Source organism: Staurois parvus, unplaced genomic scaffold (assembly GCF_062004578.1).
Source record: "Staurois parvus isolate SC_StPar_1 unplaced genomic scaffold, SC_StPar_1.0 ptg000475l, whole genome shotgun sequence".
NCBI classification, from domain to species: domain Eukaryota; kingdom Metazoa; phylum Chordata; class Amphibia; order Anura; family Ranidae; genus Staurois; species Staurois parvus.
This window is the reverse complement of record NW_028318271.1, coordinates 20,001-33,433: the sequence shown is the minus strand read 5'-3', so window position 1 is coordinate 33,433 and position 13,433 is coordinate 20,001. Positions and strand designations below refer to the sequence as shown.

The 13,433-nt window shown below is 43.0% G+C and overlaps 1 protein-coding gene across 1 annotated transcript in view; it reads right to left on the bottom strand.

Annotated features, from left to right (window-relative positions):
- Nucleotides 1-13,433, bottom strand: part of RANBP3L (RAN binding protein 3 like) — a 42,302-nt gene that overhangs the window by 21,157 nt on the left and 7,712 nt on the right. The window contains exons 3-7 of the mRNA XM_089689419.1: nt 12,860-12,928; nt 9,644-9,715; nt 5,931-6,037; nt 4,961-5,055; nt 2,326-2,410 (exon numbers count right to left, since the gene is read on the bottom strand). Coding sequence (XP_089545545.1) covers nt 2,326-2,410; nt 4,961-5,055; nt 5,931-6,037; nt 9,644-9,715; nt 12,860-12,928 — 428 coding nt within the window. The remainder of the gene's footprint in view (nt 1-2,325; nt 2,411-4,960; nt 5,056-5,930; nt 6,038-9,643; nt 9,716-12,859; nt 12,929-13,433) is intronic.

The window sequence follows — 13,433 nt, the reverse complement described above, 5'->3', positions numbered from 1 at the left end:
GTAGGCATTTAAATGCCAGAGAAACAAGAGAGAAACCAAGAACTGCCCTACACTTCCCTACATTCTAGGGCACCTTCTCCAACTGTGATTTTTGGCTTTCAAACTGGTGCAGCCTCAAGTATTATTATACAGGATTTATATAGCGCCAACAGTTTGCTCAGCGCTTTACAATATAACGGGAGACAATACAGAAACAATACAGTTCAATACAAGAGGGTTAGGAGGGCCTGTTCCTTGGAGCTTACAATCTAGGAGGGAGGGGCTAGTGGTACAAAAGGTAGTAACTGTGGGGGATGGACTGGTAGGAAGAGAAGATTCCATTATTAGCTGAGGGCGGGATAGGCTTCCCTGAAGAGATAGGTTTTCAGAGATCGCCTAAAAGTGAGCAGAGTAGGCGATAGTCGGATAAATTGGGGTAGAGAATTCCAGAGGATGGGGGAAGCTTATACAGAGGGATAAGCAACTATTACTTGAATGGCTTATTGTTACAGTGGACATTAGTTGTGTTTTCTGGTGTTGTTTATTTTTTGCACCTTTACATGTGGCATAGCGTTTAATAATTTTGATTCACATTTTCGTCAGTGTGGTCTAAATACACATTTATAGGGTTCACGAATGTGGAAGTTAGACACATTTTGAAAACTTCAGCAGTCATAATAGCATTCATCTGCATTTCCTTTTTTTGCATGTGGTGCAGAGTTTTCATTGTTGAATGTATTATTTTATGTCTTGTATTATCATTTTTGCTCCTTGGAGCTTACAATCTAAGAGGAAGGGGCTGGTAGTTCAAAAGGTAGTAACTATGGGGGATGGACTGGTAGATAGAAGATTCCATTATTAGTTGAAGGCAGGATTGGCTTCCCTGAAGAGATAGGTTTTCAGAGATCGCCTGAAAGTGAGCAGAGTAGGCGATCGTCTGATAAATTGGGGTAGAGAGTTCCAGAGGATGGGGGAGGCTCTGGAGAAGTCCTTGAGACAAGCATGGGAGGAGAAGACAAGGGAGCTAGAGAGTAGGAGGTCTTGTGAGGAGCGGAGAGTACGGTTTGGGTGATATTTGGAGACAAGATCGTTGATATAATTTGGGGCAGAGTTATAAATGGCTTTATACGTTATTGGTAATGTTTTGAATTTTATCTGTTGGGCAATCGGAAGCCAGTGGAGGGATTGGTAGAGAGGGATGGCAGATACAGACCGGTTAGTAAGGTGGATGAGTCTGGCAGCAGCATTCATGATAGACTGAAGAGGGGATAGCCTGCGATGAGGTAGGCCAATGAGGAGGGAGTTACAATAGTCAAGGCGAGAGATAACCAGGGAGTGAATAAGTTGCTTAGTTGTTTCTGAGGTTAAGAACGGGCGTATCAAGTAGTCTTTGTAATTTAGATTGTAAGCTCCTCTTAGATAGTAAGCTCCAACGAGCAGGGCTCTCTGTTTACTCTTGTACCAAATTGTATTGTAACTGTAATGGCTCCCTTCATTTTTTAAAGTGCTGAGCAATCTGTTGGCGCTATATAAATCCTGTAGAATAATAAATCCTGTAGAATAATACATTTGCTTTATTTACTATTTGGCAAAAGACTAGCAAACTCTCACTGACCTATATAGCTGCAGGCACTGTTCATGCTTCAAGTTCATAGCAGGAGCGCTTATGTCATTTAAAGTTGGTCATACATGGATCGAATTTTTGATCCATATATGGCCGATGTGGTTGAACAGAAGTCGATCTACTGATCAACTTCTGTTCAGCTGCCCTGTTGGAAGAAAAACAAACAAAAAAAAAAAAACCTGCTAGATTAGCGCTGCATGCTATAGACCTCAGTACTGATCTGTATATTCTGATGGCAGGGAGGTCTCCCCATTGTATCTTTGTATTCGGACAGTAGGGAGACTTCCCTGCCATCAGAATACACAGATCAGTAGTGACGTCTATAACCTGCAGCGCTGAGTGTTTCCCCCAACCACCTCAATTTGTGGATGGGGAAATCGGGTCAGTTTTTTTCACTCAACCCACTGATTGAATTAAATAAATTCTGACTAAACTGACTAAAGTCTCAGCAGCTCAGTTCACCCCTCTCCCCACTTCCAGAATTCCTGTTCTGTGTTTACATTTGAGATTAGAAGAATACATGGTGCGTCATTGCTGGAAAGGGGGGCAAGGGGCAGCTGAGCACACTTTGATACTTCTGCTCTGGACTTGGATCATAAATTACTCCACAGTGCCTGCACAAGTCACTGAGCACTTGTTAAGAATGTGGAACTACTAGTCTCAGCACTCCAAAGAAGCTACTTACAAACTACAATTCCCAGACTCTCTTGCCAGCTACTTACCATGACTCTCTTTTCCATGTTCTCACCAAAGACAAAATCTGTTGTATATTTATGAGACATCCGATCCAAAGGCTGCATTCTAGATCTGGAACAAGAAAAAAAGGTTTTAGTTATCAAAATGAAATAAAGCGTGGTTGCATTCTCTGACCCCCACATCCTGAATTCCCCCCCTACTGACCTTAATTGCAGGTGCTTCCCCTGCAGACATGGGTTTTGTTTTAAATTTAGTGGACACACAGCCCCTTCATCCATTCACGGGGATCTGTGAATGAGTAGATAACAAGTCCCATCAGCGCCAGCAGCAGAGGGACTCACAGATCGCACGGGCAGAAGGGCGCTAACATAACTCATTTGTACCTTTGTATGGACCTGGGGCTGTAGGGTAAACAATGCAGGCGCCTGTGCATTGCAACCGCGATGCACTGATTGCAGATGCAATCCTTTGCAAGCTTGAATGCAAAAAAGTTAATAAATGTAAGCTTTTTGGCCCCTTTCACACTGGCATTCTGTATGTCCATTTTTCATCTGTTCCTTTACAGATCAAAAACGGACACCCATGTATTTATATAGAGTAGCAAATGTAAACAGATGATCATCTGTTTACATCCATTAATGTCTGCATCCGTTAACATCCATTTTTTTTAACGGAAGAAAATCCTATTTTGCTTCCGTTAAAAAAAAAACAGAACAGACGAAAACGTATCTAAACAGACAGATGTAAATGCACGGAAACAGATGTAAACAGATGAAAATCATACGTAAACAGATAAACGGATGTAAACGGACGGACATTTGATGTACACGGACAAAAAACGTATGTAAACGGACAAAAAACTGATGTGAACTGATGTAAAACAGATGTGAATTGATCTGTTTTTTTCTTGGAAAAAACATGACTGAACTGATGAAAAAAAAAAAAACAGAACACCCGTGAGGGCCTTAGTTTTTAAAATTGTGGGAGCATTTATTACATTTTTTTTAATAAAAGATTGACTGAGCCTTTAAATGTGTAAGCTACAGAGTGGTCATCATCGTGTATACGCTATTAAGGCTTGATTTACAAGAGGCTTCAGCTAGTATAAGAGCAATGTGAACAGCAAGCTTTGTCTATGCTTTTAAAGTACCATTCAACTCTAGTTTGCTAAAGCTGGACACAGATCCTAATGGGAGTGCTGATGGTCACTTTAAGCAAGCTGCTAGCAGGCTTTCAACAAGTTTCAAGACGTTCTGAAGCCTGCTAGCAGCTTGTTTAAAGTGGCAATCTGTACATATTGGACACAGATCCTGATGGGAGTGCTGATGGTCACTTTAAGCAAGCTGCTAGCAGGCTTTCAACAAGTTTCAAGGCGTTCTGAAGCCCGCTAGCAGCTTGCTTAAAGTGACAATCAGCACTCCTATTAGGATCGGTGTCCAACATTTACAAACTGGAGCTGAATGGTACTTTAAAAGCTTCAACACTTGCTAAAAGCTCTGCAAATGCCTTGTCAAAGCTTGCTTTTCACACTGCTCTTATCCTAGCCAAAACCCGTGTGAAACTGGCCTTACAGTCACTCACCTGGAAGAAGCACTCAGCCAGTCAAGTGTACAAGTCTCTACTTCTATTACACATGCTTGTTCCAGGGTCAGTGACGTACTAGGTAGTAAAGCCAGGATCGGGATGACAGGCCTGGAGCCTACATCTTTAAAAGAAAGTCAGCAATGGCAGGGTCTATATTTCTAGCCTAGCAGATCCTCTTAATTGACCCAAAAATGATTCTGGAAAGTTTCTGATTGATTGGGGTTGTTGTATATTCCTTATATTAGCAGGTCCAGACAAAGCAAAGAGTGCATTGCAGCACACAGGGATTTAATTTTTTAGAAAACCCCTAAGATTTGGTGTATCTCGCTCTTTTCAGTGGTAACAAGGAAGGAAGGGAGTAATCTTGCACTACTTTAGTGCACAGGACAAGCCACATGGAAACAGCATCGGTTCCTGGCACTCTAGATAACGAAGAGATGTCTCCCCCTTGGGTATACCCAAAGGTGACATCTGCTTGCCGATAGTCAGCTTGACATTGAGCCGGAGTGTGGACTCCAGACATCAGCAATGGTACCAACAATGGGAAGTTCTTTGCTCGGCATCTTTCTTCCAACTGACAAAAGATATGCTCTCGGCAGGATGTGGGGAAGAGGTTAGAACCTTTGTGTAGTGACAGTTTGCAGTTAATTGCAGGGCGATATTAGTGGCAATGCCCTAAGCCGCTTAAATGGGCCCAGCCCAAGAACAAAAACAAACTACACCAGAAAAATAAAAATGTTCTGTCTGGATCTGGAGGCTATAAATGATCGCTCGCTCAATTGTGGACATCTAATGGAGCAGGACTGAGATAATGGTGACAGCAGTATGGTAGCAGACACAGGGTGAGCCTCTATTGACAGAGGAAGAGCTGTGTCTCCTGATACTGGAGACCATTCAGGATTCCACTGGTTGGAACTGGACAAAGACCATGTGCTGTAAACAGTCACTCAGGATGGAAGGAATCAATCAGATACTACGCCTGCTAGCAGATCCTTACACAGCAATAGTTACACTGGATAGTCAATAACACTTGCCTCTCTCAGCTACTAGAACAGCTTTTATATTCTATCTGCTCACCTCGTTTCCATCCCCAGGATGCAGGTGGATCCATGAGCAGACTTTGGCTGTCCTGCATGATTCACTAGAGCGTTGCTTTTTTCTTCTAGGGTCAGCTAATGACAAAAAAGGCAATTATTAATATTCAGCATTTATTATAGCTCCAACAGTGTGCACAATGCTTTCAAAAATAAAAAGGAGCCAGTACAGTTACATTTCAATTAACTACAGAAGGATTAGGTAGGCCCTGATCCTTCAAGCTTACAATCTAAAAAGGGAGGGGCAAGTGACACACACAAAGTAATAACTGTGGGATGAGCTGACGGAACACGTAAAAGTACAGTTTGTAGGTGGAGGTGGAGTAGGCTTCCCTAAATATGAGTTTTCTGGATTGCCTAGGTGACAGAGTAGGAGATAGTCAAACAAGTTGGGGTAGGGAGTTCCAGAAGATGGGAGAGGCTCAGGAGAAGTCCCGGCGGCAAGCAAGATAGGAAATGACAAGGGCGCTAGTCAGCAGTAGGTCTTAGGAGGAGAGTGGACGATTTGGGTGATGGCTTGAGACAAGGTTGGGGTACAGGTGGGAAATAAAAATTATAAAGCAAAAAGAAGACTGATAGTAACATGCTAAAATAAATAAATTATAAAATAAATCCATATATATATATTTTAGTAAATGATTACTACCAATAGCTGACACTACTCTCCATTTCTTTCATTTGCAATTCTAACAATTGTAAAGGATTGGGAGGTTCTCATCATTAGAGACCCCAAAAGATAGAAGGAACAGTCTGGTGGTCCAACTCTGCAGTTCTCACCAAAAATGTAAGTATCAGTTTTGGATAAATTTATACTTTCATTTTTTTTTTTTTTTAACATTCACTAAAAGAATGAGGTTTGGGCTCTTCCTGGTCATTAACAGGCAACATTTCCACTTTTCCTTTTTTCATATTGTGCCATCACCCACTGTACAATGCACAGATATAGGAGCTACCTTCTCTTCCGTCCTGGTCTGCGAACTCTCGATGTCTGGAGACACAGTTACTTGTGGAGGCTGCAATGTTGCTGGTTTTATAACTGTCCAAGCAAGCAAACTTTCCTCTGCAAAATAAGATTTTTCAGTTAAAATCAAGTGAAATGGTTTTGCAGACGTAAAAGTAGAAAACAAAAATCTTTGTAGCCTACATGAGATGATGAGGTTGTTTCCTATAAAGCAAGGGAGAATGTCACCAGCATCCTGAGGATCACCAATATGGGTCCAAAAGTTTTAATGAACGATCACATAGTTACAGCAAGGCAATGTTTCGGAGTCTTGCAGGACCCCTTCATCAGTCATGAGACTCCGAAACGTTGCCTTGCTGTAACTATGTGATCATTCATTAAAACGTTTGGACCCATATTGGTGATCCTCGGTGTGCTGGTGACATTCTTCCTTGCTGATTCTGTTCGGCTCCAGCCGAAGATCTCTGCAGCACCCACTTATACACACAGCCATTTTTAACGCAGGAACATGTGCATTTGGATTGTACGCTTGGTTTCCTATAAAGGCCCCCCCCCCATAACAGTCAGTGCTCTTATTTAAAATGCCATTTGTGATGATTGGGTTTTCAAACCCTTAGGTAGCAAAACTGAGCTCGATGGCAAATCTATGAGTTCAGCCCAATTACTCCTCGTTTTTTAGATCAAAAGAAAGGACCAAGGTCACACACACGTCTGCAACAACCACAAGTCTTGGTGTTAGGGGAAAAAAAAAAAAAAAAAGCCCTGTATGTGTATATATTTTGTAATAAATAAATAAATGTAAAATAGCTGGTTATCTTTGGGTGAGGAAACAAGCCCTGGACAGTTTTTCTAGTTTTTCTTTTTTTTTTTACTTGTCTGAACAATGTTCCTCTTGAGGTTGGGTGGTTTTTGGGGGGGGGGGGGGGGTCATCTGTCTCATCTCCCAACCATATGATTGACGCCTGGGGTTGATTTACTAAGGCTACGTTCACACTAGCTTTGTCTGCAGGCGTCAGACAGGCCTTTGGGAAGCTTTTTTAATGCTTCTCAAACACAAGAAAATTCTGTTCACACTGAAGCGTTAGCGTCGTGGCAAAACTGACGCCTCATGTTGAGTCAATAGGAGTTGAAGCCTCCCATTCCAGTCTGTGGTGCCACGCCTCAAACACCTGGGAGGTGTTTGCGAGGCAGTTGCGGAGTGTTAATACCATTTAACTTCATTATAGGCGTTTATGGTGCAGTTTTAATGCTTGGCAAATGCCTATCAAACACCTCAAAACTGTGCATAGGGAGTTTGGGGAGCCTTTGAGGAGCGTTAAAAAGGCTTCCCAAACGCCTGTCTACAGCCTGTCAAACGCTATAGGGGAGTTTGGCAAGAGTTAGAACTAATGCAGGCCATAGACGGGTCGAAAATTTTTTATTTCGGCCAATTTTTCGGCCGAAATAAAAAAAAAAAAAAATCGGCCGATTTTCACACTGTTAGTGGGTTAATTGGTCGGCCGTTTTTGGGGGTTTTGGCACTTTTTTTTATTGGTAAAGTTGGGGAAAAAATTGGCCTATCGTTTTACAGATAAAAAAAAAATCTACGCATGAGCCGTGACAAGGAGGAAGAAGAAGAAGGAGGAAGAAGAAGGAGGAGGGAGGGGGGAGGAAGAAGGAAGGAGGAGGAAGGAGGAAGAGGAGGAAGGAGGAAGAGGAGGAAGGAGGAAGAGGAGGAAGGAGGAAGAGGAGGAGGAGGAAGAGGAGGAGGAGGAGGAGGAGGAGGAAGGAGGAGGAAGAGGAGGAGGAGGAAGGAGGAGGAAGGAGGAGGAGGAGGAGGAAGGAGGAGGAGGAAGAGGAGGAAGAGGAAGAGGAGGAAGAAGAAGAAGAAAGGAAGGAAGGAAGGAAGGAAGGAAGGAAGGAAGGAGGAGGAGGAAGAAGAAGGAAGAAGAAGAAGAAGGAAGAAGAAGAAGGAGGAGGAAGGAGGAGGAAGGAGGAGGAAGGAGGAGGAAGGAGGAAGAAGGAGGAAGAAGGAGGAAGAAGGAGGAAGAAGGAGGAAGAAGGAGGAAGAAGGAGGAAGAAGGAGGAAGAAGGAGGAAGAAGGAGGAAAAAGAAGAATTCCAGTCCGCTATTATATTTGACATGAAAAAGTATTGCGGTTGCAACAATGTATCTATTTGTATCTGAATAAAAACATCTGTATCCAAAATGGATACAAATGGCTACATTGTTGCAACCACAATACTTTTTAATGTCAAATATAATAGTGGAGCTCTTTGCAAGGGACAGAAGTAATTAAATGCTGGCCATAGACAGGACGAAAATAGGCCCATTTTGTTTTCACCATTGGTGGTAACGTCGGCCTATTGAACGACTGATTTTTTTTTTTTTTTTTAAAAACGGCCAGTTTTCAACCAGTCTATGGCCTGCATAAATTGATGCAGCTGTGCATGGTAACCAATCAGCTTCTAACTTCAGCTTGTTCAATTAAGCTTTGATAAAAAACAAAAAAACTGGAAGCCGATTGATTTCTATACACAGCTGCACCAAAATTTTTGCACTCTTCAGTTTTTAGTTTTCAGGTCAGGCATAGTTCACACTAGTGTGTCACTCCCAGTGTGTTTCAGTTCCAGAAAGAAAATTATTATTATTATACAGTGTTTATATAGCGCCAAAAGGTTTGCTCAGCGCTGTATATTATAGTGGGGGACAGTACATGAGACAATACAGTAACAATACAATACACGAAGGGTTCGAGGGCCCTGCTCCTTGGAGTTTACAATCTAGGAGGGAGGGGATAGTGGTACAGGAGGAAGTGGCTGTGGGGGATGGAGTGGTAGGAGGAGTGGAGGAGATCGCCAGTTAGGTGAGGGTGGGGTAGACTTCCCTGAAGAGATGGGTTTTCGGGGTGCGCCTAAAAGGTGAGGAGGGTAGGTGACAGTCTGATGGATTGGGCTAGTGAGTTCCAGAGGATGGGGGAAGTCCTAGAGAAGTCCTGCAGTTGGGCGTGGGAGGTGGAGACCAGGGAGCTAGAAAGTAGGAGGTCTTGTGAGGAGCGAAGATTACGGGTTGGGTGGTATTTGGGTATCAGGTCGGTGAGGTAGTTTGGGGCAGCATTATGAATGGCTTTGTATGTCAGTATTAGCAGTTTGAATTTGATGCATTGGGCAATCGGAAGCCAGTGGAGGGAATGACAGAGGGGGGTGGCAGAAGAGGAGCAGTTGGTAAGGTGGATGAGTCTGGCCGCTGAGTTCAGGATAGACTGAAGCGGGGATAGTCTGCGATGGGGTAGGCCGGTGAGGAGGGAGTTGCAGTAGTCCAGATGTGAGATAATGAGGGAGTGAATGAGTTGTTTAGTAGTGTCTGGGGTTAGGAACGCACGTATTTTGGAGATGTTGCGGAGGTGGAGCCTGCATGAGCTTGCTAGCGATTGGACATGGGGTTGGAAGGACAGGTTTGAATCTAGAGTGACACCTAGGACTTTGGCTTGCAGGGTGGGACTGATGGTGGAGTTGTTGGTCGTGATGGAGAGGGTGGAGGGGGGGCATTTTTTCTGCACTGAACTGTACTGGAATGCATCAAAAATGCATCAAAAACACTCGCATACAGAAACGGATCTGGAACGCATCCAGACTGCATTTCTATGGTGTGAGACCTCATATCTAGAAGCAGTTATGACAAAAACAGGACAGACAAAAAAAAACACCAACTCTTTCCTGCACTTACCCGAGTCTTTACTGTTCCTCTGTGTTCGATCTTGCAGGAGAGTGGAAGGCATGAACACATTATTTTTCAGTGCTGTAAAAAAAATTAATGGAAAAAACTTTTACTACAAAACTTTTGCATCCTAAAAATAACAATGGTTCTATGAGTTATAAAAGAAAAAACTGAAAACACTGCAAATGTAAAGTCAAATTTTGGTAGAGTAGGAAAAGTTTAAAACCCCTGTAGAGCGGAGGGAGACCAGAATATGTCTGTTCAATGATCTTTGCTAGATAGAAGCACCATGCATTATGTCACCTCCAGATGTGGCTGTCACTTTCATTGGATACTATGGTCGTACCGAAACTAATACAAGACGATCTGTGCTTCCTTAGCTTCAGTGAAAGGCAGAGGAGACATCAGTGGTCTATTATCCCCCTTGTCTCAAAGAGTCTTGTCCTGCCAAAAAGCTATCACACAGGTGACTTTTGGTCCTCTACGTGATATAAAACAAAGTTAGGTGAAAAAAGTGTAAAAAAAAAAAAAAAAATGTAAGACACATCTAAGCACAAACAAAACAAAAAAAACAAAAAGTTTAGAGCCCACTTTGCACCCAGACATACAAAGGTAAACAAAAGTTGATAGCACCTATGCACAAAAAAGTTGATTGAGCTACTTATGTTACATATCGTGGCATTAATTCTATGGCCATTTTTTATGGTGAACTCTGAACAAATGACCTGTAGGGGCTTTTAAAATGGTCGTTGTCAGTGCACAAGAGCGTGTGGTTTTAAAGCTTGACATGTTTGGTATCCATTTACACCGTGTATGTTTTATACTTTACCAAAATTGTATTGATATATTGAAGTTTTATGCCTTAACCCCTTGACGCCAACGGCACACAAATATGCGGCCTCACAGAACTGGGCTTTTTTCCGTGGGGCCGCATAACGCCACTCCAAACTACATAACCAACCTGATACCCAAATACTACCCTACCCGTGCCCTCCGCTCCTCACAGGACCTCCTACTCTCTAGCTCCCTGGTCTCTTCCTCCCACGCCCGAATGCAGGACTTCTCTAGGACTTCCCCCCTCCTCTGGAACTCCCTACCTCAATCCATCAGACTGTCACCTACCCTCCTCACCTTCAGGCGCACCCTGAAAACCCTCCTCTTCAGGGAAGCCTACCCCAACCTCACCTAACACCTGACCTCACCTAACAACTAACCTCCTCCACTCCTCCTACCACTCCATCCCCCACAGCCATTTCCTCCTGTACCACTTTCCCCTGCCTCCTAAATGCTATATAAATTCTGTATAATAATAATAATAAATAATAACAACAACAACAATAATATGTTGGAGGGTTTTAACTAATCTTCAGGCCTAAAATTATTTTTTTTTAAACGTGCAAAAAAAACACAAATGGCTCTGGCAGCGAAAGGGTTAAGGAGGACCTCTGACCAACACAATTCAAGCTTGCTCACCCCAAGTGCATTTTTATGCACTTTTCAGTGTTTTGCAGAGCAAATGAAACGCACGGAGATGTGAAACCCCTTTGTCTCCTATCGCAGCCTTTCTCAACCAGGGTGCCTTGAGGTTTCTTCTGGGGTGCCTTGGCAAAATGTCTAAAAGTTGCACAAAACTTGTATATAAGCCAGCGGGTGAAAGAAGCCTTACTCTTCGTTACACAAAGCCACAGGTTTTCATTGTGCACCATCACTTCTGCCTGGCCGTACTCGGGCCATTGGTTCGTATCCCAACCACAGCACCTGCCTGGAGTCTACATGTTATCCCTGTGCCTACGTGGGTTTCCTCCGGGTACTCCAGTTTCCTCCCACACTCCATAGAAATGCTGGTAGGTTAATTGGATCCGGTCTAAAATTGGCCCTAGAAAGTATGTATGAATGTAGAGATATTAGATTGTACGCCCCTTGAGGGTTAGGGACTGATGTGAATGTACAATATATATGTAAAGTGCTGCGTAAATTGACAGCGCTATACAAGTACTTGAAATAAATAAATAAAAATTACGACCTTCTAGCTGCCAGCATCCTGACAACCAATGACATCATCAGTTGATAAGAAGGTTGTCAGTTGCCTGCACAGCATCCTTGCTGGACCCTCCCCTGCCCCTCTACGTCAGTGCTGGGGTCACATTACCCGAGTTATGGAGAAAAACTGAGAGAAACATTGGAATACTAGTCAGTACCAGTGTGCAAACATGTATTTGATTTGGAAGAATAAATCCCCTCTAATATTGGGAGTCCTGCATGTGTGGATGTTGCTGCGTTATATAAAACTATTAGAATAGTTTTTACATTTTAGAATGGGGTGCCTGGGGACCGGCCAAAATTTTAGAGGGTGCCTGGGGACCGGCCAAAATTTTAGAGGGTGCCTGGGGACCGGCCAAAATTTTAGAGGGTGCCTGGGGACTGGCCATAATTTTAGAGGGTGCCTGGGGACCGGCCAAAATTTTAGAGGGTGCCTGGGGACCGGCCAAAATTTTAGAGGGTGCCTGGGGACCGGCCAAAATTTTAGAGGGTGCCTGGGGACCGGCCAAAATTTTAGAGGGTGCCTGGGGACTGGCCATAATTTTACAGGGTGCCTGGGGACCGGCCAAAATTTTAGAGGGTGCCTGGGGACTGGCCATAATTTTACAGGGTGCCTGAGGACTGGCCATAATTTTACAGGGTGCCTGGGGACTGGCCATAATTTTACAGGGTGCCTGGGGACTGGCCATAATTTTAGAGGGTGCCTTGACTGAAAAAAAGGTTGAGAAACTCTGTCCTATAGAACCAGCTCCCACTTTGGGCTACATACTGCACTGAGTTTAGCTGCCCTGCCTTGTTCAATGCAAATCTATTGAAATAGATCCTTCAAAACCACAGTGAACACAATGCATTTTAGATTGCTTGAACCTGTGTGATCGAAGAAAATTTTCCTTCACGTCCCTCATTTGATCAACTTCAGTTCAAGTGGGTGATGGGCACACACACGTTACGAAATTTGGAATTTTGATCAGCATGCAGCCAGCCTAAACCAGCCTGCACCATAATGTTTGCTTTCATTGTTTGCAGATGAAGAAAGAAAGAATGCTGTAATTACGGGACATCTGTCCTCCCCACTGGCAATGTGAAATGATAAGAAGTGGCGAGCAGTGACATGTGAATAGGATTCAGTCTCTGGATTGCCTCTGGGCTCTTCTATGGTTAAGGTTGTGGAACGGCTGCGGTTACCTGGCTGGTTTGGAGGGAAGGCGGTCAGGAGGCTGAATGACGAGGAGCGCACTCTTTTCTCGCTGGGACCTGAAAAACAATAGAAGAAAACCTAAGAGGCAGCATAACCCAAGACACAGAGAGGGGCCTGTACAGTGTATCGAAAGGAAAAAACCTTTTTTCTTTTTCTTTTTTTTTTAGTTTTGGATAAAGTAAATAATGGTTGAATTCTGCAGATGATATGGTTTTGGTCATGGAATGTATTCAATATACATTGCTAGATAAGATGCAGTTATTCAACAGAAAATGGGATGGTTGGAAGTCATATCTGCATTTATTGTTCGAATGAAAGGTTATCATAGATTTATTGATATTGAATTTTTGTTGGTTGTGAAAATGCTCAGTGTATCTAACTGCCTACCTCAAACATGTACTCAAACTTTCTTTTTCTTTGAACCGGTTTTATAACACAGATTTTTTTTTTTTTTTTATACTTATGTACCTTTTTCTTGTTGTATACCATACTTCATGAAGTGGTGCTATTCTTGTTATCTATCTCCTAATATAAACATTTGTAAACAAAAACAAAAAAAAA